Source organism: Pseudonaja textilis, chromosome 6 (genome assembly GCF_049901715.1).
Source record: "Pseudonaja textilis isolate UNSWEBS1 chromosome 6, rPseTex1.2, whole genome shotgun sequence".
NCBI lineage: Eukaryota > Metazoa > Chordata > Lepidosauria > Squamata > Elapidae > Pseudonaja > Pseudonaja textilis.
The window spans coordinates 49354840-49379694 of NC_141995.1; the positions used below are offsets into that span (position 1 = coordinate 49354840).

The window sequence follows — 24855 nt, forward strand, 5'->3', positions numbered from 1 at the left end:
ATTATTACTTTCACCTGAAGACTCCATAAGTTCCTCATTAACAACCGTTCCCGGCTGTTAACCTGATTGAGAAGCCGAGGAGGTTGAAGGTTCAGGCCGGTCCTGCAAATCAAATGTCCTCCCTTGTAACATTCTCATTCAAAACTGCAAGCAAAACTGTTAGGATTCCCTTTTGAAATTCAAACAGTCATTTCACGATCAAATCAAACTACAGGGAGTAACGTTCTCATTCAAAACTGCAAGCAAAACTGTTAAGATTCCCTTTTGAAATTCAACAGTCATTTCACAATCAAATCAAACTACAGGGAGTAACGTTCCCTGGTTCTGACGTCAATCCACGATCTAACAGTCATCAGATTCAAAGTTCCTAACAGGATTGGACCTTCCAATCACAACATATATATATATATATATATACATACATACATACATACATACATACATACATACACACACACACACACACACACAATTTTTTCTTTTTAAGAATATAGTGTCTATTTTAAGAATGTACCAAGCAGAATTCAATTGGAAGTTATGTATTATATTGAATGCTAGAATCTTAAAGCTATACATTGAAGCTTAAATAAGAGTTTGAATGGATAAAATTAAAGGATATAAAGGTGTCATACTCTAATTGGTAACTACAGGGAAAAATTTGCTTAATAAGAAAAGATAACGTGAAATTGTAACAGGACAGACAAAAAGTAAAATATAATGATTTGAATTGAGATAATTAAAACAAAGTTGAGGAAATTAGAAGAGGGGGAAAAACTATGTAGAAAATATAAAATGGTAATAAGAATATATGGAATAGAATATAAAAATGAGCATGAAATTGAGTTTTGTGTCTGTATGAAGAAGTGATAACCTGGGACCATGCTATTTTCAAAAAAAGATGTTTTATTTGTATTTTGTTTTTGTGAAAACCCAAATAAAATTTTCAAAAAAAAAACCAACAACAAACATACAGGTAACCCTCAACCTGCAACCACAATTGAAGGCCTCCTGCCTGAGCAGGTGGCTGGACTAGAAGACTTCCAAGGTCAATTCTGATTCTGCCGTTTCTTCCTTATTTTATGCATGTTGTTATGGATCACCAAGCAAAAGATCATTAAAATAGCATGAAAGCTCTTTCTACTAACGGAACCATGGGAAAATAATACTATTGGGAAATCATTCTGTCAAGTGCTTCAGCCTCTCCTCCCACTGAGACTCAGCTTCTCTTGGGCTGATGGATTTGACGCCAACTCCTCTCTTCTTCCTTCCCATTTTAGTCTCACGACTGGTCACCATTACTAAGGACCCCTACGAAGCCTGCGAGGAGGCCCACGCTCTTGTCATTTGCACAGAGTGGGACATGTTTAAGGTAAACGCAGATAAGTGCCACATTAAAGTATCCCTTGAGACTCATTCCCATCGTTTGAAACATTATCTTGGGCGTCCTTTGCAGGAGCTGGATTACGAGCGCATTCACAAGAAAATGCTGAAACCGGCTTTTATCTTCGATGGCAGGAGAGTCCTGGATGATCTCCATCATCAGCTGCAAGCGATCGGGTTCCAGGTATGATCTCTGCCTGTCTCTCTGTCTGTCTCTCTCTCTCTCTTCCCTCCCCCTCTCTCTCTCCTTCCTTCTCTTCTTGATTAGTTTCCATCCATGGCTTCTTGTCCTGCCCTCAGGTGCTTTGGAGAATAGCTTGACCCCTCTCTTCTTTGGGGCAGCCTCTCAAATACTGATTTCATTCTTCAAAAATGGTGAGGATCAGCTCAGGGCAGCGAGGGCTAACCTTTTTGTCATCACGTGCTCCCTCCGCCCCCCTGCGCATGCACGCACCCCCCCTACTCCCTATGCATGCGCACACATTTCCCGCATATGCCTCCACGAACATGCACGGCAGATACCTGAAAATCAGCTGGCTGGTGGGAGAGGCACGCGCGCAGGCACAGTGGAACTGAGCTGGGGCGACGGCTCGCATGCCGGCAGAGATGGCTCTGGGTGCCACTTCCAGCATGCATGCCATAGGTTCACCATCATGGGCTTAGGGTTTCCGGATTCCGACCCTTAACCCCCATTTAAATCAGGAGTCTCGAGCCAAACTTCCACAACTTCAAAAGGATTTATTGGGAGTTAACATACCAGCATTGCCTGGGTGTCGCCGATTCTGAGACACATCATTCATTGTCATTCTTGACCCTGGTTTTCCTTCCACCCCCTGGGTGTATCGTAATTCATATTCTCCAATGGGATACGATACGTCCATAGCCCAGAGTCATTGATCATGCTCTCCAGTTACACTTTTGCGTGGCAGAAACTTCGGTCACCTAGTTACTATCTTTGAAAACATTTATGGAATGCAGTTCTGGTTTTGCAAGCTGTCGCACTGCTCCCCCCTCCCTTTCTGTTGGCAACTCTAAAAAAAGACCATAGAAATATTTTATGAGTTGACATTGGGTATGTTTTGCCAGCTGACTTTGTGTATTTTTTTCCCCTTTTGCTTCAGATTGAGACCATCGGAAAGAAAATTTCGGCCAAAAGAATTCCCTTTGCATCATCCGGCGACATTCCAAAATTCAGCCTGCAGGACCCTCCTCTGAAGAAGCCCAGGGTCTAGGCTTCCTTGGGACAGAAAAGTTGGGATGAGGAGGAAAAACAGAAGAAAATAACAGGCACCTTTGAGCCTCAATAAAGCATTACAAATGATTTTTATTTTCAGAGGAGATTTCAATATCTCCCACCGAAACCCCCACTTAATGCTAAACTCTGGGCTAAAGTTTAGTATTTTTGCATAGTGAAAAGGATTTTATATGAACGCCGTCATTACGTGGGACATTTTCAACCAGTTCCTCTTTTCTATAAGGTCTATTTTTCTAGCATTGTGACTTCTGCCAATGACATGTTAACTATACAATCATTGTGCTCTTAAATATTTTTTTAACGGAACCCATCAGCTTCGAACTTCCAAGATTTTAGGGTGGGGTTGTTGGTTTTTTTGCAAGATTTTACAGACTTCAACTTTAGCTTTGACGTCTTGGATTGAAAGTAGAAGAAAGCCATCCTATCCTATTTAATAAATAGTCACCTATTAATATCATGTAACATTATTCATGTTGGAAGTTTAAATTAGACTTGTGTGGTATGGAAGCCTCAAGCGAAGAGATACTTTTTTTCCTGAGTGAAATCAAGGTTGGGATAATTTGCATAATAATAATGCTTATTCCAGAGAAGACCCAAAATAAGGAATTATGAATTCTTCTCCCTCTTCAGTTGCTGATATGTTGACCATCACTTTCAGAGGTTTCTACAGAAGCCCACCTTAGAAGCTCTAACCAAAACACCTTTCTTATTGTGGTTAAAAGCAGACTTGGAACTTTATAGTTCTGTCCAGATATGGAATTGACCTGATTTCAGTACGCTACATTAAGCTGACTTATTGTAATCATGGTTTGCTGAATAAGTCAAAGTTGGTCGTACAACACCGTAAGCCAAGACCAAGCAAGGAAAGTTGGGTTTTAAGCACGCTGTGTGAACTGGGACACAGAACATCCTTAAGCATCTGGGAAAAATTTTTTTTCGTTTTGCAGAATCTTAAATATCTTTTCACATTCTTATTACAAGACAGAGATTTGATTTATTTATTTTTTGCAGTTTGTTCCAGTAAACTACAACACATAATGACCAAAGGATGCTTCCGTTTTTTGGTACCCACGGGAATAAATATAAAATTTGAATACCCATCACTGCAGTAGGATTGTTGTTGAATTCTCAACACATTTATAATGAACATAAACAAAACAGAAGTTCCCCTTTTTCCTTGGACAAGCTGCAAGCAACTCTTTGAGGGACTGTTTTTGCCAAACGGCCTCAAAATCAGCACGTTGATTCATTTTTGACTCAAGAGCCTCATTCATACCTTTTATAAAGCGGATCTTGTTAGTTGAGGAGGGAAAGATAATATTGTAGCTGAGCTCCAATCCAACATTTTAATCAGGAATATCATTTACGGTACAGATGCTTTTAATCCTATTTATGACCAATGACAAAAGCCGTTTATTGTGTTTTATGCAAACAGTGATAATGACAGAGAATTTCTTATTCCTACGATTCTCGTTGAAAAGACAGGTTAGCAATATAACGGGACTAACGGAGCAAGCAGTGATTATTGATGGAAGAGGGGGGAAATGCATGTCCATCTTTTGATTCCTTAATGTGTGTGTGTGTCTCATTCTACTTCTGTTTTTCTTGATATGTTTGAACACCACTTACTGGATAATGACTGATATATTTTTTTTTATTTGTACAATATGAGAACATGTTGGGGTCCAGGAACAAATAAAATATTTTGTATTCTTTTTTTTTTTAATGAAGCAATGAAGGCTTCCAGGTTGTTTTAATTGGGTTGATCTGTGATATTGCCATCGGGAACACAAGGGAAAGAGCGCGATTCTTCTTTTCAGTCTTGGACGCATCAGATGTCGTTCTTCTTTCTCTTATGGATTAAGTTTTTCAAGAAAAATTCACCTGCGTAGCCCCAAGACAAAAGCAGACGTTTTAACCAAGCGGCAAAATCTTCCATTCCATTTTTGTCATTATCACAGGAAAATACAGGACAGCCATCAATTACAAGAGGGAACCTAAAGATGCAATGGAAGTTTTTGTGTGTGGGGGGGAAAAAACTAAAATTTCAAGAGCATCTGGGATTTGTAGTTTCTGTGCTATCTGATGCATCTACAAGTTTCGGCATAGTCAAAAAAAAGCAAAAGATATTTCAAAAAAATTGATCCTCGTTTGGTTTTTAAAGCTAAATACTCTCCAAAATCTGCCAGTAACTCAGAAATTAGCTACTGGACCTCACAGGACGCTTCAAAAATGTAAACAGCTCTGAAAGAAAATCTATTTTTAAGCTTCTCAAATATAGCTGCCATTCAAGAAGTAGAGCGCAGTCTGATTTTAAAGAGCTTCCAAATGTTGCAAATTACATAGCAATTTACATCTAAACTACAGTAATCCTGGTTATAGTCTGCTGCACACTGGATTTATGAAGTTTCCATGAGGATCTAATTACGGATTAATAATTGAAGTATCGGACCCATCCAACCAGTCAGTAGAAATAAAATATAAATCCCGTACATTTGGGCTACATTGCTATAGTAGTTAACGTAATGGGTTAGAAGATCTGAGTTCTAGTCCTGATTCAGGCATGAAAATGAGGCTGGGTTTCAGCCAGGGAGTCTCTCTTAAGCCCTGAGAAGGAGGCAATGGCAAATTGCCCACTCAAAGTCCAAATCCATATATGTAAAAGCGAAATACCACTCATGCATCATCATAAAATCTCTAGAACCGTAAAGCCTACACGTATGTTCCTCTTGGCTTCTAGGTGCTCCCTAAGAAAGGATTTTTCAAAATGACCATCAGAGCATCAGTATTTCCTATATTATTATTATTATTATTATTATTATTATTATTATATTATTACACTGATGCTAAGGAGTTCTACTCCCCCTCCCCACCTGAAAAGAAATCTCTTCCAAATGCAAAACACAAGCGGAAGAGAGGAGTTTCTGTTTCAGTTTCACAGCACCAAGCAGCTTTAGTACAGAACAGTTGAGCTAAGCCACGTCCAGGCTCCTTGCTCACACAGCAAATACTGTTTCAGTTTCCAAACAGCCCTCAACACTGACAGGACGCTAGCCAGAGGAATACTGATGAATGCTGGTAGGCAGAGGCACAGTTTTCCTCCCCGAAAACTAAGTCCAACCACACAGTTTCGTAGCGAAGCACAGGTATCGAGCTAGTATAATATACTGGCAATAATTTAATTAATAATCCTTGAGCACTCTGTTGCACTCTGGATACTGTGACAGTCCTGCTAATCAGACAACTCGTTGTACCTGCTTTGTAAGAAGAACGCACAAGAGGCCCGCTAGCCGTGTAATGAAATCCGAGGTCGTTTCCAACTTTCTCCCAGTATTTAAATTTCTCTGGAGTAACGTATTCTTCCACCTGGGGGGAAAAAATGATATTATAAGGGCAGATGAGTTCAGGGTAATCTGAAACTGGATTGTTGTCCAATTGTTTTCACAAAAGCACTTTTTTTACAGGTTGCCCTGAACAACAGTCCGTTTAGGAAATGTTCAAAGTTACAGCACTGAAAAAAAAGTGACTTACGACCGCATTCCACACTTAACGACTGTTGCAGGTCATGTGGTCAAAATTCAGACACTTGGCAATTGGCTGATACAGCATTAGCCGTGTCCTCAGGATCAGGTGATCTCTTTTTGTGACCACCTGAGAAGGCAAGTCAATGGGGAAGCCAGGTTCACTTACCAACATATTACTAGTTTAACAAGTGAAGGGATCCACTTAACAACGGTCTCACTTAACAATAGAAAATTGGGGTTAGGATACTAACCCTTTATTTACCCTGTATTCCCCGAAAATACGACCTACCCTGAAAGTAAGTCCTAGCTTGATTTTACTACCCTGAAAGTAAGTCCTAGCTTGATTTTACTACCCTGAAAGTAAGTCCTAGTTTGATTTTTTGACACGTGTGCCCAATATAAACCCTATCAGATCCATTCAAAATCCAAAAAAAGTCATTCTTAGACTCCATTATTATAGAGAAAAAGAACTTTTACTGGAAATCAAGTGGTAGCATCAAAGGAATTCTAGATCTGAGGAATTGCGCGCGAAAAACACATATAGAAAGTGATGGCAACGTTCCCACCCACAATACTTCAAACGGTCCATCCAATCGAAGATGTGTATAATCTCATGTGGGGCATCTTCAGGTGGTGATGCAGATATCTGGCCGTTGACCTTGGCCTAATTTGATAAAGGGCCCCAGTTGCGCAGTAAACAAGCAAGCAACCAACCATAAACAATAAAAGTTTTTCCCCAAGTTATACAGTTCATTCTCTAACACCTCCAACACATTTCCCACCCCCACAAAGCCCAATTATTTCACCCACCCCCCTTATGGCAGCCGAAAGATGCGAAAAGGAGTCTTGAAAGCTGACAAGCCCTAACCCCAAAATAAGCCCTAATTAAGATCCCACCCACTCCAGGGTGCACGAGTAAAAATTAAACTAGGGTGGGGATCGGGGGGTGGTGGAGCTGCCCTACTACTTACCTTTGGACAGTTGTAGCCTGGCCTCGCAACCCCCAACACCTGCCTGGCCGACCCATTTCTTCTGCAGCTGGCAAGGCTTAGGGTTAAGGTTAGGATCGATCCAGAGCTCTGTTATTGCCTGCAGAGGCCTTCAGGAAAGCCTTGCCAGCCACAGAAGAAGTTCCTGAAGGCCTCTGACAGCGAAAAGGAGGCCACAGGCGATGCACACAAGTGAGGTTAGTCAGAGGATGATGTCCGTCGTTCCCCCCCCCAAAAAAATAAGACCTGGTGCCTTTTTTTGGTGGCAAAAAATATATGACAGGGTCTTATTTTGGGGGGGAAACATGGTAGTTTAGAGCTATTTTAAGGGCAGAATCCCTTTCCTTATGCAAAAGGGAAAGGAAAAAATGATCCTTTTGGATCCTCTATTAAATCTCACAGCTGGGCCAATGGCTGTTTAAACAGTCTTTAATAACGTCCCCCCTGATTCTTTTGTAGGGAATTGCAGAGGTTGCTGCTACTGTCATAGTATGCAACATGTTTGAATTTGAACTATTCGGAAATTGAACCATCTTGTTAAACGTTTGAAAGGTCCCATCTCAAACGTGAAACAATGATTTCAAAGACCAAAAAAAAAAAAAAAAGGAGTTCTTGAACATTTTCAAACCTTCAAAAAGGGCTTTTTTGGAGGCTTTCAGGCGTTATTTGGATGGTGGTATTTTTTTCAAAACTGCTCCAATCACCTGCTTTGCGCTTGGGGTGGGATATTTCCAGCCGAACAACTGGGTCTCAATTCAAAATGTTTATTGCCAGCAGTACGATGCAATTTAATATTAGTCCAGCTATTTTCCAACAGGTTTTTATTGTGGGTCGCTGGCAGCCTGTGCAGACAGCAGCGAAATCGGACAGCGGGGAAGAACAGGGACAAAACTGGGAGTCTGGAGAGGACTCAGATGAAGGTCCTGCGTCCGATGCAGAGATAGGGCCAGGGCTATCTGGGAGTGGGGTGCTGCCTCCAGACCCTTTCGAGTCTGGCAGCAGCGAAGCAGAGGAACAAAGGAAGCCTCTTTCTAGTGCACATGTGCACAGAGCTGCCAGAAGGCAAGAGCAGCTAAGACAAAAGGGGCAACTCAGGAGTAAGGCTTGGAGGCGATTGCCCCTCCCATAAGGTATAAAGGAAATCAAAGGTAGAGAAACCTTTGCAGGAAGCAAAGTCGTTTACTCTGTTCGGATTAAACCTTGAAGCTCTGTATTGACTTTTTACTTCAGTTGGTTTTTTTACAGTTCAATTGGCAGTTTAGTTGTTGGCAGCAATTCAAAGGAGAGAAAGGTGGGTGCTTATCTTGAGGGACTGTTTGGGACTCATTACAGGCTGGGAATGAACATAATTCCCAGCTGCTGAAATAAAACAAGAGTTGTTTGGACTAAGCGTGTGCTTAATTACGGTCTCAGGAAGTCTTGGTCAGAACAGCTTTAGAGTATCAGAAGCAATGAACAGCCTTCAATCTTCCAATTAGTTCTAAAATAAAATACCTTCAGATGCCGTTTTGTTGGCTGCATATACTGTCCCAGGGTCAAGCAATCCACATCAGCTTCACGTAATCCTATTTTGTTGTTAAAAAAAATAGATACTTTTAGTAATTGACAGAACTAGGATTTGGCATTTTTCTCCCTCTCTTTTTTTCTTTTTTACAATTACTTTAGTTTACAAACCTAACTAATCCTCAACTTACAACCAGAGTTGAACCCAAAATTTCTGTGGCTAAGGGAGACCTTTGTAAAGTGAGTTTTACCCCATTTTACAACCTTTCTTCCAGCGGTTGTTAAGTCAATCCTTGCAGTTGTTAAGTGAGGAACACAGTCGTTAAGTAAATCTGGCTCTCCCCCGATTTTGGTTGTCAGAAGCTTGCAAAAGGGGATCACATGACTCTCGGGATGTTGAAACTGTCATAAATATGAATCTGTTGCCAAGTGCCTGAATTTTAATCAGGTGGCCACATGTCAACTCATAAAATATTTCTCTGGTCTTTAGAGTTGCCAACAGAAAGGGAAAGGGGAAGCAGTGGGCAGCTTGCATTCCATAAATGTTTTCAAAGATAGTAACTAGGTGACCGAAGTTTCTGCCAGACAAAATTCTAACTGGAGAGCATGATTGATGACTCTGGGCTATGGATGTGTCCCATTGGAGAATAGGAATTACGATACACCCAGGGGGCGGGTGTGACACACCAGGGTCAAGGGTGACAATGAATGATGTGCCTCAGAGTCGGCTACACCCAGGCAGTGCCGGACATGTTAACTCCCAATAAATCCTTTTGAAGTTGTGGAAGTTTGGCTCAAGACTCGTGATTTAATTGAGGGTAGCTGCCGGAATCCTGACAACATGGATGATGCAACGGTCCAAAGTCTGAAAAATGGTCATAAGTCACTTTTCAGTGCTGTTGTGACTTTGAGCTGTCACTAAATAAAAGTGTGGTAACTACCTATATACCAAGATACAGGTAGACTTAATTCAAACTAAGGAAAATGTAAGAAGGAAGGAAGGAAGGAAGGAAGGAAGGAAGGAAAGAAAGAAAGAAAGAAAGAAAGAAAGAAAGAAAGAAAGAAAGAAAGAAAGAAAGAAAGAAAGAAAGAAAGAAAGAAAGAAAGAAAGAAAGAAAGAAAAATGGGAAAGGAGGTAAGGTGTAAAAAATAAAAAAAACCCTAACCCTTTTTTTTGTAATGCGAATCCTCTACAGGCAAGTCCTCGTGTCAGGGCTCTGGCATCCACCCCCAATTAAATCATGAGTCTGTAGCTGCATCTCTCAGAGTTTAAGGAAGATTTATTCGGAGTGAACATGCCGGTGCTACCTCGGTGTAGCCGACTCTGAGACACATTATTCATTGTCACCTTTGACCCTGGTCTTTCCCCTACCCCCGGGTGTATCGTAATTCATATTCTCCAATGGGACACGTCCACAGCCAAGAGTCATCAATCAGGCTCTCCAGTAATAATCTTGTGCGCCAGAAGCTTTGGACGCCTAGAAATCATCTACGGAAGCATTTAAGGAATGCACTGCTTCCCCCACTCCCTTTTCTGCTGACATCTCTAAAAGGCCAGAGAAATATTTTTGAGTTGACACCTCGACTTAACAACAGTTCATTTAGTGACCGTTCAAAGTTACGACGGCACTGGAAAAAGGTGACTTATAACCTTTTTTTTCCCACACTTACGACAGTTGCAGCATCGTGGGGTCACGTTTTGTGACCTTCTGACAATCTAAGTCAACGGGGGAAGTCAGATTCACTTAGCAACCCGTTACCAACTTAACGGCATTGATTCACTTAACAACGATGGCAAGAAAAGTTGTAAAAGGAGGCAAAACTCAACAAACGTTTCCATTTAGCAACAATAGAATTTGGGGGGGTTCAATGGTGGGTCGTTCAGTCGAGGAGGAGCTGTCCACAAGACACATAAATAGGGGTAGGGCCTAGATTCATTGTTGTTGTTGTTCTTCTTCTTCTTCTTCTTCTTCTTCTTCTTCTTCTTCTTCTTCTTCTTCTTCTTCTTCCTCTTCTTCTTCTTCTTCTCCTCCTCCTCCTCCTCCTCCTCATTATTATTATTATTATTATTATTATTATTATTGACATCCCCTCTCCTCTCCACCTACTTTTCAGGGTGGCGTGCAGCTGTTCGTCGGTCTCGCCCAGGCCGAGCATGATTGACGTTTTAGAAATCACCTCCGGCTGAACTTCCTTGGCGCGCTTCAAAACGCGGATGGATTGCTCGAAATTGGCCCGTGGATCCCGAACTTTGCTGCAAGGAGAAAAGGAAGGGAAAAGTTTTTAGCCTAACACAAGTAAAACAGCCGGACGGATCTTAGGTTTGTTGCAGCTCTGGCTAAGTCTGGGGAGGGGGCCTTCACAAATGTTAGCTACCGGTTGCTGGCTGGGCGTGGCCATGGTGGGCGTGGCCTGGTTGGCTTCCTGCACTACGGCAGGGGGGCAGCGTTTTCACCTTCCCTGGGCTGCAGAGACTATGCTCAAGTCCCCGGGAGGACGATAACAGCCTCCCCGGGCTCCAGAGGCCTTCTGGAGGCCAGAAATGGGCCTGTTTCCAGCCTTTCAGAGCCTCTGCGAGTACTGTTTTTCACCTTTCCTGAACCTCCACATGGACCCTGTACTTACTGTCCACTAAAAAAATACTTCTTCTTTGGTGTTTTTAGCTGCCAGCAAAAAGGAAGGGTGCATTCCTTAAATGCTTCAGGTAATTGCTAGGCAGCCAAAGCTGTTGGCGTGCAAGATTATTATTGGAGAGCATGGTTGATGACTTTTGGCTATGGATGTGTCTCATTGGAGAATATACATCCAGGAGGTGGGGGGAAGACCAGGGTTAAGGATGAAATGAATGATGTGTCGTAAGAGTCGGCTGCACCCAGATAACACCGACATGGTCACTCCTAATAAATCATTTTTTCTTTTTTTTACTCTGAGAGATGTGACTAGAGACTTATGATTTGAACGGAGGTCGTCTGTCGGAGCCCTGACACTTACCTGGAAAAACGGGCCACGTGGGGGCTCCTGGGAGGGGCTGGGCAGGGCCAGCCAGGGGTGGGATTTGCCAGTTCACCGAACCGGCCATAAAATTAGCTCTCTATTAGCTACCAGTTTGCCTGAACCGGGGAGAACCGGTAGCAGCCCATCCTTGGGCTAAGTTTCATCCCTGCTCTGAGACCGAAAAAGATTGAGAACAGCGTTTCTCTAGCGTGCAACATTCAGGTGGGTAGACTTCGACTCCCAGAATTCCCCAGCGCACCTTGGGATTTGCTGCCAGGAGAGGCATAGAAGAAGAAAAAACGATTTAGTGTACACCTTGGTTATTGAATGAAGGCCTTTTTTAAACCTGCACGATCCATGTATATTAAGGGCCCGAAATAAAATCAATATTATCCTAGGTGCTGAAAATTGTTGACCTTTTAAGTAGGTCAAAATGGCGCTTTGCAGCACTGGCAGTTGCCTAACTGGCAATAGGTCATGGGTGCGTCAAGCGCATTGTAAAAATAAACCCTGTTGTAACATTGAGGCTAAAGGAATGGGAAACCGCACTGTCTTGCTATGACAAGTTGGCAGCATCCTTAAAGTCAGGTGCTTTGCAGGTTTAAGGTGTATAATGAAATGCCGGGCACTGGAACTCAAGGAGAAGCTCCCCGGAATGCGCACGGGGAGCACCGAAAACTGGAAGAGCAGCTCCCCAGGGTACATGCACATGCTGGGAAGCTGAAATTCCAGGTTCTGGCGCATATGCTTGTACTAAAACCAGCTGGCCGGCGACATGGTGCACGCTAGGGAGATGCTTTTCCGGTTTCTGGCATTCCCATGCGCATGAAGACCAGCTGGCCGAAGGGCATGCGTGTGTGCTGGAACTCGAAAGAGCAACGGGCGACGGCTTGCACGCCCAGAGAGATGGCTCCGCACGCCACTTCTGGCACGTGTGCCCTAGCTTCGCCGTCAGGGCGCTACCCAATGTCCCTTTGAACGAGGACATTTTCTGGCTGTTAAGATCACCTCCCCTCACCTCTGCAATTCGGGGACCGTCTCCACGTTGTGGGCATAGACGTCCAATCCAGACAAAGCCACTGTCTCCACCGCTTCGAGGTCCCCTCGGAAGTCGGGCGTTAAGCATTCCACCAGAATGTTGGGATTCCTGCAAAGCAAGAAAACTGTGTAAACATGGGTGGGCTTCAAAAATACCGGCAACCGGTCCTCTGCCTCAGTGGTCGCCCACCAGTGGGCTAGGGACCACTGGTGGTCTGTGAGTAAATTTTGGTGGTCCGCAGAGAAATGTCCCCCCCCCACAAAGCAATTAATCCAGGCTGCGTGGGAACACAAGACTGCACCACCCACATGGCCCGCCCACCCGCTGGCCCCCATCCTTCGGCCGAGCACAAACCTTGAGTAGAGCCAGGCGAGCCGGAACTGGAAGGTGAGAGCAACGGCGGGGAAGGGAAATCTGCCCCGGGGTAGCTTGCTGACGTTGGTGGGAAAGTCGGTCCCATATTCCAGAGCTGCAGGAGTCCCAGGACTGGCCCTTTGGTCACCCTGGAGCAGCTCCTCCAGTCCATGGCAGGCCGGTGCATCCGGTTGGAGGAGCAGCTGCTCCGGGACGACCAAAGAGCCAGTCCTGTGACTCCTGCAGTTCTGGAACATGGGACCCACTTTCCCACCAACGTCAGCAAGCCATTGTCAGTCAAAATTCATATTAGTGGTCCGCGGGATTTAAAATTACGAGTTTGGTGGTCCCTGAGGCCCAAAAGGTTGGCGACCCCTGGTTTAGTCAGTGTAATCCCTCAAAGAGCCACAGATTTAACCAGGAATAATCCTGGTTGACACCCGGAAGCAGAACTATGATGTTAATGGACCTCTGGCCACATTTGTGGTTACCTGAAGTCTTTTTACAATTTGAAATTACGGGTTTGGTGGTCCCTGAGGTCCAAAAGGTTGGCGACCCCTGGTTTAGTCAGTGTAATCCCTCAAAGAGCCACAGATTTAATCCTGGTTGACACCCGGAAGCAGAACTGTGATGTTAATGGACCTCTGGCCACATTTGTGGTTACCCGAAGTCTTTTTACAATTTGAAATTACGGGTTTGGTGGTCCCTGAGGTCCAAAAGGTTGGCGACCCCTGGTTTAGTCAGTGTAATCCCTCAAAGAGCCACAGATTTAATCCTGGTTGACACCCGGAAGCAGAACTGTGATGTTAATGGACCTCTGGCCACATTTGTGGTTACCCGAAATCTTTTTACAATTTGAAATTACGGGTTTGGTGGTCCCTGAGGTCCAAAAGCTTGGCAACCCCTGCCTGGTTGCTAGGTGAGCTTGGCCATGGTGAGCATTGCCTAGTTGGCCTCCTGCACCATGGCGGATGGGGTGGGAGGGGCGTTTTCGTCCTCCCCAGGTTCCGGAGGCTTCCCTTGAGCCTCCGGGAGGGCGAAAATGGCCTCTCCCAGGCTCCGGCCTATTTTTTGCCCTCTCTGAGACTCCACGCAGGCCGTGCCCTTACCTGGCATCCAAACAGGCCTTGGGGCGGGTGGGTGAGGCCAGTCAAACCATCCATATAACTAGCTACGGGTTCTTCCAAACTGGGAGGAACCCGTAGCAGCCCACCCCGTGTGTAAATATGCGGAAGAGTCAAGGAGACCGCGTGGAGGTAATCTCTCTTCAGAAATCAGGAGGGGTTGTTTTTTTTTTTTTTTTGCCTTCGGCGTATTCCCATTTCCCCATACCTTTCTTTTAAGCGCGAGACCGTCTTCGCAAAGTGTTTGGCGCCTCCATCGGAAAGATCTGCAAAGAGGATTCTCAATGTCAACTCATAAAATTATTTCTAGGGTCATTTTAGAGTTGCCGACAGAAAGGGGAGGGGGGAGACAGGGGTTTGAAAGAGCAGTGCGGCAGCTTGGAAACGGAAACTGCATTCCGTAAATAGTTTTTCAAAGATAGTAACTATGTGACTGAAGTTTCTGCCGCGCAAATATCTTACTGGAGAGCATGATTGATGACTCTGGGCTATGGATGTGTCCCATTGGAGAATGTGAATTACGATACACCCAGGGGTGGAGGGAAAACCAGGGTTAAGGGTGACAATGAATGATGTGTCTCAGAGTTGGCTGCACCCAGGCAGTGCTGGCATGTTAACTCCCAATAAATCCTTTTGGAGTTTTGGAAGTTTGACTCGAGACTCATGATTTAATTGGGGGTAGCTGCCAGAATCCTGACACTTGAGTTATTTCCCGCGAAGTTTCAATACAGTATTTCAGGCAGATCCAAGGAATTTTGTCGCACGAGAATAATTTGTGCAATCAAAACCAACCGAGATGGAAACGGGGGCTAAGTAACATCAAGGGCAGGCAAGTGAAGCAAACTAAATACTTTTGTAAGTCCCCAACTTACAACAGTTCATCCAGTGACCGTTCGACATTACAACTGGGAAAAAAAAAGACTTTCATGACCATTTTTCATACTTTTAAGACCACTGCAGCATCTCCATGGTCATGTGATCAAAATTCAGGCATCTGGCAACTGACTCATATTTATGACAGTTGCGGGGTCACGTTTTTGCAAACGTCTGACTAACAACGTCAATGGGGAAGCCAGATTCACTTAGCAACTGTGTTGCTGGCTTAACCGCTACAATGATTCACTTAACAACAGTGCCAAGGAAGAAGTTCATGTTTACATCTTTCGTCAAATGGGGAAAGTTCTCTTAACAAATGCCTCGCATACCCAGAACAATCGCGGGCTCAATTGATCGTCATAAATCGAGGATTGACAAAAGGAATGCAGACCAGCCACGAATCAAGTGGTGGAACCAGAAGAAGATGGCGGGACCCCTCATCAAACCGGAGCAGTTCCTGCAGATGGTCGACGGCCACAGGAAGCGTGGTCCATGCTGAAGAGCACTGTTCACACTGCCGGCTGCCAACAGCTTGGTTGCACCAAGCCAGGACGGAGACGCATCGAACGAGATACATGGCTCTGGACACCGGAAGTACAAGATGCCGTACACCTGAAGAAACGGCTCTACAAGGCCTTTCTTCAGGACAAGACCAGCGAGAAGCTCTGCGAATACAAGGCGGCCAAAAAGGCAGCCAAGAAAGCAGTAGCGACAGCCAGAAGCTCCCACTACGATGACATCTACAGAAGCTGAACACGCGAGAAGGCGAGAACGAGATCTACCGCCTAGCCAAAAGCAGACACAGGAAGACCCTGGACATTGACCAGTTTCATGGGATCAACGACGAAAGGGGAAATTTGATCGTCAACCCCAGAGACGCCTGCGGAGAGGTGGCGGCAATACTTCGAGAAGATCTCCACCGAGGAGTTCCCACACCCACGAACCCCGCGAGGTGACCCAGTTGAAGGCCCAGTCTCAGGCATTTATGCCAGCGAGGTCGCCCGACGCCATCAAGGCCATGAAAAACGGTAAGGCAACAGGACCAGACGACATCCCTGCCGACTTCTGGAAAAAGGCACTACCGGGCTCGGCATTGTGGCTGTGCGAGCTGTTCAACAACATCGTCTCCACGGGAAAAGTGCCACACGACTGGTACCGCAGCACCACTGTTCCGATCTGGAAGGGAAAGGGCAGCCCAGCGGACTGCTCCAACTACAGACTGGTCAGGTTACTGTCACACACTATGAAGATCTTTGAACGCGTCCTGATAAGCGCATTCGGGACATCGTCGACATCAGCGCCAACCAGGCTGGATTCATCAAGAACTGCGGCACCACCGACGCCATCTTCGTGTGCGGATGCTGATGGAGGCTCACAGAGAGAAGAAAATCCCGCCCACACCGCCTTCCTAGACTTGAAAAGGCCTTCGACCGAGTCCCGCACGATCTCATCTGGTACGCACTGCGAGATCACGGCGTGCCTGAGCTGCTCGTACAATGGGTCCAACTCCTATACAGATGTCACAAAAGCCGTGTAAAAGCGGCAGCTGGGATATCAGAGGAGTTTAATATTACCGTCGGCGCACACCAGGGCTCTGCTCTCTCACCACTGCTGTTCATTCTGGTGATGGACACAATTACACACGACCTGTACACGCCCGCCCCATGGACGCTGCTCTACGCCGATGATGTGTTCCTGGCCAACCTGTGCAAGGCTGAACTCGAGCACCGAGTCCAACAGTGGCACGACCGCCTCGAGCAGTTCGGGCTCCGGCTGAACCTAAAGAAGTCCGAATACCTGACCACTGACAATGAAATGACAGGCTCCATCCACGTGAACGGGCAGGAGCTACCGCGCGCTCCACCTTCAAGTACCTGGGAACTACTCTGGGGAAGAAGGCCTACTACAAACTGAGGTGGCAGCCAGGATCAATGCAGCGTGGGGCAAATGGAAGTCCGTCACGGGCGTCCTCTGTGACAAGAAGATGCCGATGCGCCTGAAGGCGAAAATCTATAACTCTGTGGTGCGCCTGTGGCCATATACGGCGCAGAGTGCTGGCCTACCACCAAAGAAGTCGAAAGCAGACTCCAGATAATGGAGATGCGAATGCTCCGATGGTCGGTAGGCCTCACCCTACTCGATCGCGCCAGGAACGAAGAAGTGCGTAGACGGTTCAACGTCGTGCCCATCCCCACGGTCATGAGGCAGTCCCTGCTACGATGGTTCGGCCACGTGAGCCGCGCCAAGGAAGAATCCATCATCAAATCTGTAATGAAGGTGACTGTCGGAGGAGCGAGACCGCGTGGTAGACCTAAACAACGCTGGATGGACACGATCAAGGCCGATCTAGAGATCGCGAAGGCAGACCCGACACACGTGGCAGACAGAGAGGCGTGGAAGCAGTACTCAAGGACATTAGCGGACCTCGCCCGAGCGCGAGACAAACGCTGAAGAAAAAGAAGAAGAAGAAGAAATCGAGGACTACCGGCATAATATTGTTGTGTTTTCTCTCTGGGCAAGAAATGTTGTGGCCCGACAGCAGCCAATGGAGGAGGTTGGGGAGGAACAAGGGCCAGGCCTGGAGTCTGGGGAAGGCTCTGACGAGGGCTCTGCGTCGGAGGCAGAGATGGAGCCAAGGCCATCTGACAATTATCAGCTCCCTTTGGAGTCGGAGATCAGTGGGGAAGAAGAACAGCTGGAGCCTGTTCCCGATGTGCGCATGCACAGAGCTGCCAGGAGAAGGGAACAGTTACGGAAGAAAAATGGCCCCTCCCATATGAAATAAAGAGGAGCGAAAGGGGAGTGGTGTTTGCAGGAGACAATTACTTCATTCCTGCATTCTTGCCAAGTATTGTGGCGTCTGAAAGATATCGGCCTGGCAACTCTCCAAGCCTGATAAAGGTCTGTAATTGAGAACTATCATGAAAGACTGTTGGCCGGGGCTTTGCGGGAGAGGAAATTCACTGTAAATTAAATAAAAGGGGTTTACATGCTCCTAAAAAATAAGAGGGGGTGTTTTTTACAGCTTGGAATATATGGTATAAATATGTTGTATAAAAAGGAAGTAAAGATGTCTAGTGAAACCGATTAAACAAACAACAAGGGAAAATGGAAATAAGGATAAATGTATATATAGCCATGTACGTAAAGTAATATAATTAATCAATTAAATACTGTATTATAATTGTAATAACATAAAAAAGTAAGGATCTAGGAAACAAGTTATAGATTTATAGATTGTAACAAGTGACTTTACTTGACACAAATAGAAATGTATGAAAACTGCTATGAAAATGTTGCAAAAATGTGAGAACATGTTTCGTGGTTTTTTTAAAATATATTCCTTTTGTTTTGAAACTTTCAAAAAGCATATTAAAATAAATAAATAAATGGGGTTTATTGGGACGAGGAGTCAGCTTAGCTCAGAACAAGAAGTACAACTCACCATCCCTGTCTACAGAGGTCAAGACAACATAATCCAGTCCCCATTCAGCAATTGCTTTTGCAGTGTTACAGGGTTCTTCGGGGTCCAACGGAGGAGGATTCCTTGACGTCTTCACCGAGCAGAAGCGACAGCCTCTCGTACACGTGTCCCCCATGAGCTAAAACAGATACCGGAAGTGACGAAACGGGTCTATAATCTGGCCTGAAAAGCCTTGCAGAAGCTTTTTCCAAGCCTTTGGGAGGCCGAAAAGGCCTCAAACCAGCCAAAAAAAAAAAATCAGCTGTGAGGCGCAGTGCGGTAAGCGGGTGGTGGGGGTGGGAATTGCGTGTGCATGCGCAGGGGGCGTAGGGAGGGGGCGGCCACATTGCATTCCAGGTGCTGGCACGCGATTGCGTGCATGCTAGTGCGCATGCAATTTTTGGCACGGGAGCCCAAAAAGGTTAGCCACCACTGGTATGGGAATTGTTGGGCTCCCTATGGTTTTAAGGCAAAGACCATATTACGCTAGAGAAGCCTTGGCACACATGAGCTTCCCGCTCTGAATGGGCCTTTGGAGGTCGGTGATGAAAGCTTACCATGATAGTGGCTGTAGCAGTAGCGTATTCTCCTCCCCCCCAGCATTCTCCAATGTTTGGACACCTGGCCTCCTCGCACACCTAGCGTGAAGGACACCTTGATTAGCAGGAGAAAAGGAGCAACGCCAGATTTATTTCTTCAGAAAAGTTAAGATTCTAGCTCTCTGGGTTTCTCCCTTGCAGCTGTATGAGCTTTCTCTCCCCTAATGCTTGGTTCCCTAGTTGGGTCATGAAATGTCTACAAGAAAACCACTAAGTTCAGAGAGCACCAAGGACCCCACGGTCGTCCTTCCTCCTCCTCCCCTTCTCCACTCGGCAAACCCCACTCCCTTCTAGCACTGATGATGTTACCTAGTTGGGTCATGAAATGCCTGCAAGCAAACCACCAAACTCCAAGAGCACCAAACACTTTGCAATCTTCCTCCTCCTCCTCCCGTTCCTTCTCCACTCTGCAAACCCCACTCTCTTCTAGCACTGATGATGTTACCTAGTCGGGTCATGAAACGTCTGCAAGAAAACCACCCAGCTCAGAGAGCACCAAAGACTTTGCAATCTTTCTTCTCTCCTCCTCCTCCTCCTCCTCCTCCCCTGTTCCTTTTCCACTGGACAAACCCCATTCCCTTCTAGCACTGATGATGTTTCCTAGTCGGGTAATGAAATGTCTGCAAGAAAACCACCAAGCTCAGAGAGCACCAGGGACCAAACAATCTTCCTCCTCCTCCCCTGCTCCTTCTCCACTCGGCAAACCTCACTCCTTTCTAGCACTGATGATGTTACCTAGCTGGGTCATGAAACGCCTGCAAGAAAACCACCCAGCTCAGAGAGCACCAGGGACCAAACAATCTTCCTCCTCCTCCCCTGCTCCTTCTCCACTCGGCAAACCTCACTCCTTTCTAGCACTGATGATGTTACCTAGCTGGGTCATGAAACGCCTAGAAAAACCACCCAGCTCAGAGAGCACCCAGGGCCCCACAGTTCAGTCCTGAGCTACAAATATCCTCTTCTATGGAAACCTCCAACTGTCGAGAGATAGCTTTAGCGCCCTGCAGATACTTTTGCAAAAACAGAAAGTACTTAAAATGGCCAGTGAGAACTAAGAATATAAGCTAAAGGAATTGGAAAATGTAAGGGAACTTTTCACGAAGAACTTAAAACGGATATTTTGTTCTGTTTAAATGACTGAAACAATTGACTGCTGTTCTGTATTTCCATCACATTCAGCCCAATCCCATCTCCTTCATATAAGGAAGAAAAAGAGGAGAGAAATAAAAAATTTCCCAAACCAGAACAAAGTGTTGGTACTGTACCTACCGTATGTAGATTTAAATTGCGCAATGTGTTCTTCAGCTTATTATAATTTTTTCCAATGGGGATCTCAGTTTTCAACCAAGGAGGAAGCCGTAACCTAAAAATCAAAGCTTATTTTGGTTCACCAAGTATCTCAGTTTGGAAATGGTGTTTTTTTCCTTTCTTTCTGTACCAATCCTGTTCCCGATGTGCGCATGCGCAGAGCTGCCAGGAAAGGGAATTTAAGGAACAAGGGTCAACTCGGGAGTGAAGGTACAGGTGGACGGGGAATGCCCTCTCCCATAGGGAATAAAGGAGAAGCGAGAGGGGTGGTGTTTGCAGAAGATGATTAGTTCGTTTAATTAGTGTGAAGATCTGTTCCTGACTTCTTGCCAAGTAAGTGATGCTACAACGTGGCGTTTGGAAGATATCGGCCTGGCAACTCTCCCAGCCTGATAAAGGTCTGTGGTTGTAATTCACCCTTGAAAGACTGTTTGCTGGGACTTTGCTGGATGCGAATGAGAGGAATTCACGTTAGCCTAAACAAAAGGGAGATTTTTGTCGGGACGAGGAGCCGACTTCGTGATTTGGCGAAGCCTGGGTCAGAACAAAAAGGACCATCGATTCCAATCCCTGGGCCAAAAGGCTAACCAACAAGGCTAACCTGGGTCTGAATTGGTTAACAACAAACGAGCCTGAAGATTTCTCCATACCTTTCTCCTTTTTGACGCTTTAAATGGCCTTTATATTCTGCCCACTTGGTTTTGTCCGAAAGTTCCCCAGATATGAAATCCTTCAAATCAGGGCCCTCTTGAAAATGTCCCATCTGGGCTTCTGGCAGCGAATTCGAACTCGACATTTTCAACTGGTTTCCAAACAGCTAGAGGGAGGAAAAAAATGCCATTGCTTTGCAAACGTGATATACAAGTAATTCTCGACTTAAGACCACCATTGAGCCCAAAGGAATGCTGCTAAGTGAGATAGTTGTTAAGTGCGCTTTGCCCCCATCTTAGAACTTTTCTTGCCACTTTAGTTAAGCGAGTAGTAACTCTGTTGTGAAGTGACCCTGGCTTCCCCATTGCCTTGGCTTGTGAGTAGGTCACAAAAGGGGATCACCCAATCCCTGGGATACGGCAACCATCATAAGTATGAACCAATTGCTAAGCATCTGAATTTTGATCAAATGATCACAGGGATGGTGCAAAGGTCGTAAGTGTGAAAAACGACCAGAAGCCACTTTTTTCAGTGACGTTGTAAGTTTGAACGGTCCCTAAACAAAACCGTTGTAAGTCAAGGACTACTTGTAAAGCATAGCACAGTAGTTTGTATAAGAAAATTAGCTTTAAAAGCTTCACTCACATAATTAGAATTGATTGCACTGCTAGTCATACCGCAATATTTCTTTTTTTCCTTAGCACCATGTCAGGGACAACAGGTGGTCCTCGACTTACGACAGTTTGTTTAGTGACTGTGTCAGAGCGTTTGCGGCGTGACTACCATTATGAGATAACCCAGGAGCAAAACACAGCACACAGAGACTTAAGATATTTAACAGTGGTTTATATACAAGATGTCATGCCCTTGTTAGAGTCAGACTCTGAGGGAGAGGAGGAACAGCCGACAGGGAGTGGAGGTGGGGCTCCGGAGGTTGAGGAGGAGGCTGGGGAAGGGCAGAGGCCGGCTGGGCAGTCAGAGGAGGAACCAGGCCCATCCCCTCTCCATCCTAGGACTTGCAGGGAGGAACGGAGAAGGAAACAACTTGGCTTAGGAGAGAGGAAGCAGCCACGATCCCCCTTAATTGGTTGCAGCTGGGGAGAATAGTATATAAGAGAAATGATTACAACACAGCGTTGCCAGAAGCAAAGTGTGTGTTATTTTGGGCTGAAGTTACCTTGGTTGGTGTCCTTCCAACAGGCTGTGCCTTGTTATCTCCTTAAAGTTGGTAATTACTTATCCTGGTCTGTTGTGGAAATTCCTTCATTGTAGTTTGTTTTAGTTTTTCATTTCACCTCTATCTGCTCAATAAGTTCAGACTGTATTGCTTTCTTTTGAAGACTATTTTTGAGTAAGTATTATCTCCAACTGAGAATTATTGAACAGTGGGGCCAAGTTGGAGGCATTAAGGACATTTATTTACGTTTTGGATTTTGTTACGTTTGTGTTGCACTTCAGGTCATCACCCAAGACATATACAGAAATAAACATGGTAGGCAAAATACCTGTGATGACCCAAAGTCAGTCAGATAATCAGTAGGAGTCCCTTTATCAGCTCCAACTTTGTCCCCAGTGTCCTGGTTACCTTCTGGGCTGGAGAAAAACTCTCCCAGGAACAGCCTTTGACTGCAGAGAACCAAGTCCAAAACATGGTCAACAAAAACTGTAACTATAAGTCCAATCAAGGCAAGATGAGGTAATTAGTCCGGCAGGGCAGGAGCAGGAATCCCAGACTTGAAGATACAGCAGTATTTCAACATGGTTGGGAAGACGCCAGGAACACAGATAACCAAAGATAAACTCACGTTTGTTCCCAGCAGACACCGCACTCAGCTTGCATCTCTTTTAAACTCCCTTCCCAGGTATGGCTAATGAAGGGAATCAGGGCCCTTTCCTCCACCGTAAGCCACCCAACCCACATTGTTCCCTTCTCCATTCCTCCCTGCGTGCCCTAGGATGAAGAGGGGGTGGGCCTGGGTCTTCCTCTGAACTCCCTCTTCCTTATTCTACCTCTTCCCTGCTCTGCCCAGTTGGACTTTGCCCTTCCCCATTTTCCTCCACAGTCAACGGAGCCACACTTCCCACTCCCTGTCAGCTGTTCATCTTCCTCCTTGGATTCAGACTCTGACAGGGGCATGACAATATCTTTACAAGCAATCTTTCTTCTACAGGGAGAACTTCTGCAAATGAATGCCAGGCACAAGGAGAGAAAATCACACCCTCTAAGGGCTTCCTTTATATAAACACCTCTTAAAGGGGTAGAACCCATCCCCAGTCTTAAAGGGAAATACCCATGCTATGCTGATTCATTCTTATTGCATCAGCCTATATTGCATTAGCTTCACTGCTGGTCAGCTCTTAAATCCCAAGACCTTTCAGAGTTATAGAGGCATTGAAAAAAAAAGTGATTTGTGACTGTTTTTCACCCTTACGACCTTTGCTGCGTCCCACGGTCACGTGATCCCCTTTGCCAACCTACTCACAAGCAAAGTCCATGGGGGGGAAGTCAGGTGCACTTAACGGCCAGGTTACTAACTTATCAACTGCAGTGATTCACTTAATATCCATAACAAGGAAAGTCGTAAAATGGGGCAAAACCCCACTTAACAGAAATGTCAGGCTCAATTATGGTCGCAAGTCGAGGACTACCTGCCTTTAGCTTGCCAATGTGTGTTTGGATTTTTTTCCCCCTGCCCTGGGATCTCCTGGTGGTGCCCCATCCACCCGTAATCCAGATGAGATGCTATTACGCTTTCCAGATCAGCCCAGGTCGCCTCCTCAGGGCTGGATTTCCACCAAGGGCGACCGGACAGCCCTTCCTACCTCGCAGGGACGTTGTGCGGTCAAGGATACTCGGGCAGGCGCCGCGAAACGGGGGAAATGGGGCAAAGAGAGAGGCCTCTCACCGGTTTGCCCTCCGCTACCAGCCTCGTGAGGCTCCTCGGGGCGAAGGCAGCGCAGGGGAGCCCGCTACCGAGCAGCCACATGTCGGTCGTCCTCTCAGCCCAGCCGCCGCCACCCCGACCCCGTCCCAGTCTCCGGGCCGAAGTCCCTCAATGGGCAACCTCGGCGCTCGGCTACTTTCCCTTTCCGCCCGGTGATCAACTGATCGCGCCTGCGCGCAGGCGTTTGATTTCCCCCCTTCCTTTCCCCTTCCCCCCCTCCCCCGAGCGGTGTCGTCATCAGCACGCGCCGCGCCGTTTAAAAGCGTGATGACGCAAGACGCATTTCCTTTCCTCGTTCCTGTCAACACGAATGGTGAGTCGCGCCGGTTTGTCTTTTTCCCCCGTCGGAACTTAAAGGCAGGAGAATCCGGCTCCATCCGCCAAGTCGGTCCCGCCGGGTACTTTGTAACGCTCCGGGCCAGGCCTGAACGGCATCCGCCTTCGGAGTCGGGGTACTTTTCGGGTTGGCGTCCGCGCGTTTTCGGAGAGGGAGCCCCTGAGAAATAATACACCCCCCCAATACTCCCACCGGTGGCCTGGAGAGGGACGCGCGCGCCCGGGCTTCATTTGCGCACGCGCGACCTGCTGAACGGTTCCTGAATGGGCACGTTCTCTGATTTAGGGAAAGGAGAGTCCAAAGTTGTTGTGTGAACTACGAGCAAATAATGCCTCCCCTCTAGTGTTGCTTTAACGTAGGCTAAGTGCTAAGTGTAGCTCAGGCGTATCCAATCATGGCAACTTTTAAGACTTGTGGACTTCAACTCCCAGAATTCCCCAGTTTGCTGATCATAAAAGTGTATGCAGTAGAAATCCCTAAGAGCAGAGTTATGCTGGCTGGAGAATTCTGGCAG

At 46.0% G+C, this 24855-nt stretch overlaps 2 protein-coding genes across 3 annotated transcripts in view; one reads left to right on the top strand and one right to left on the bottom strand.

Moving 5' to 3' along the window:
* The window catches only part of UGDH (UDP-glucose 6-dehydrogenase), a 28513-nt gene extending 24144 nt beyond the window's left edge, over window positions 1–4369 (top strand). For both annotated transcript variants that reach the window (XM_026699838.2, XM_087936817.1), the window contains exons 10-12: window positions 1278–1369; window positions 1454–1564; window positions 2502–4369. In XM_026699838.2, coding sequence (XP_026555623.2) covers window positions 1278–1369; window positions 1454–1564; window positions 2502–2612 — 314 coding nt within the window. In that variant the 3' untranslated portion in view covers window positions 2613–4369. The remainder of the gene's footprint in view (window positions 1–1277; window positions 1370–1453; window positions 1565–2501) is intronic.
* On the bottom strand, window positions 4264–24571 carry LIAS (lipoic acid synthetase). The gene is made up of 11 exons (XM_087936818.1): window positions 23966–24571; window positions 21059–21225; window positions 20370–20463; window positions 19059–19139; window positions 18484–18640; window positions 14371–14428; window positions 12664–12792; window positions 10760–10905; window positions 8643–8713; window positions 5890–6001; window positions 4264–4519 (listed from the first exon to the last, which is right to left on the bottom strand). Exons 1-11 carry the CDS (start codon window positions 24044–24046, stop codon window positions 4467–4469), a joined length of 1149 nt encoding a protein of 382 aa, XP_087792944.1. The 5' UTR covers window positions 24047–24571; the 3' UTR covers window positions 4264–4466.
* Window positions 24572–24855: the final 284 nt, after the last annotated feature.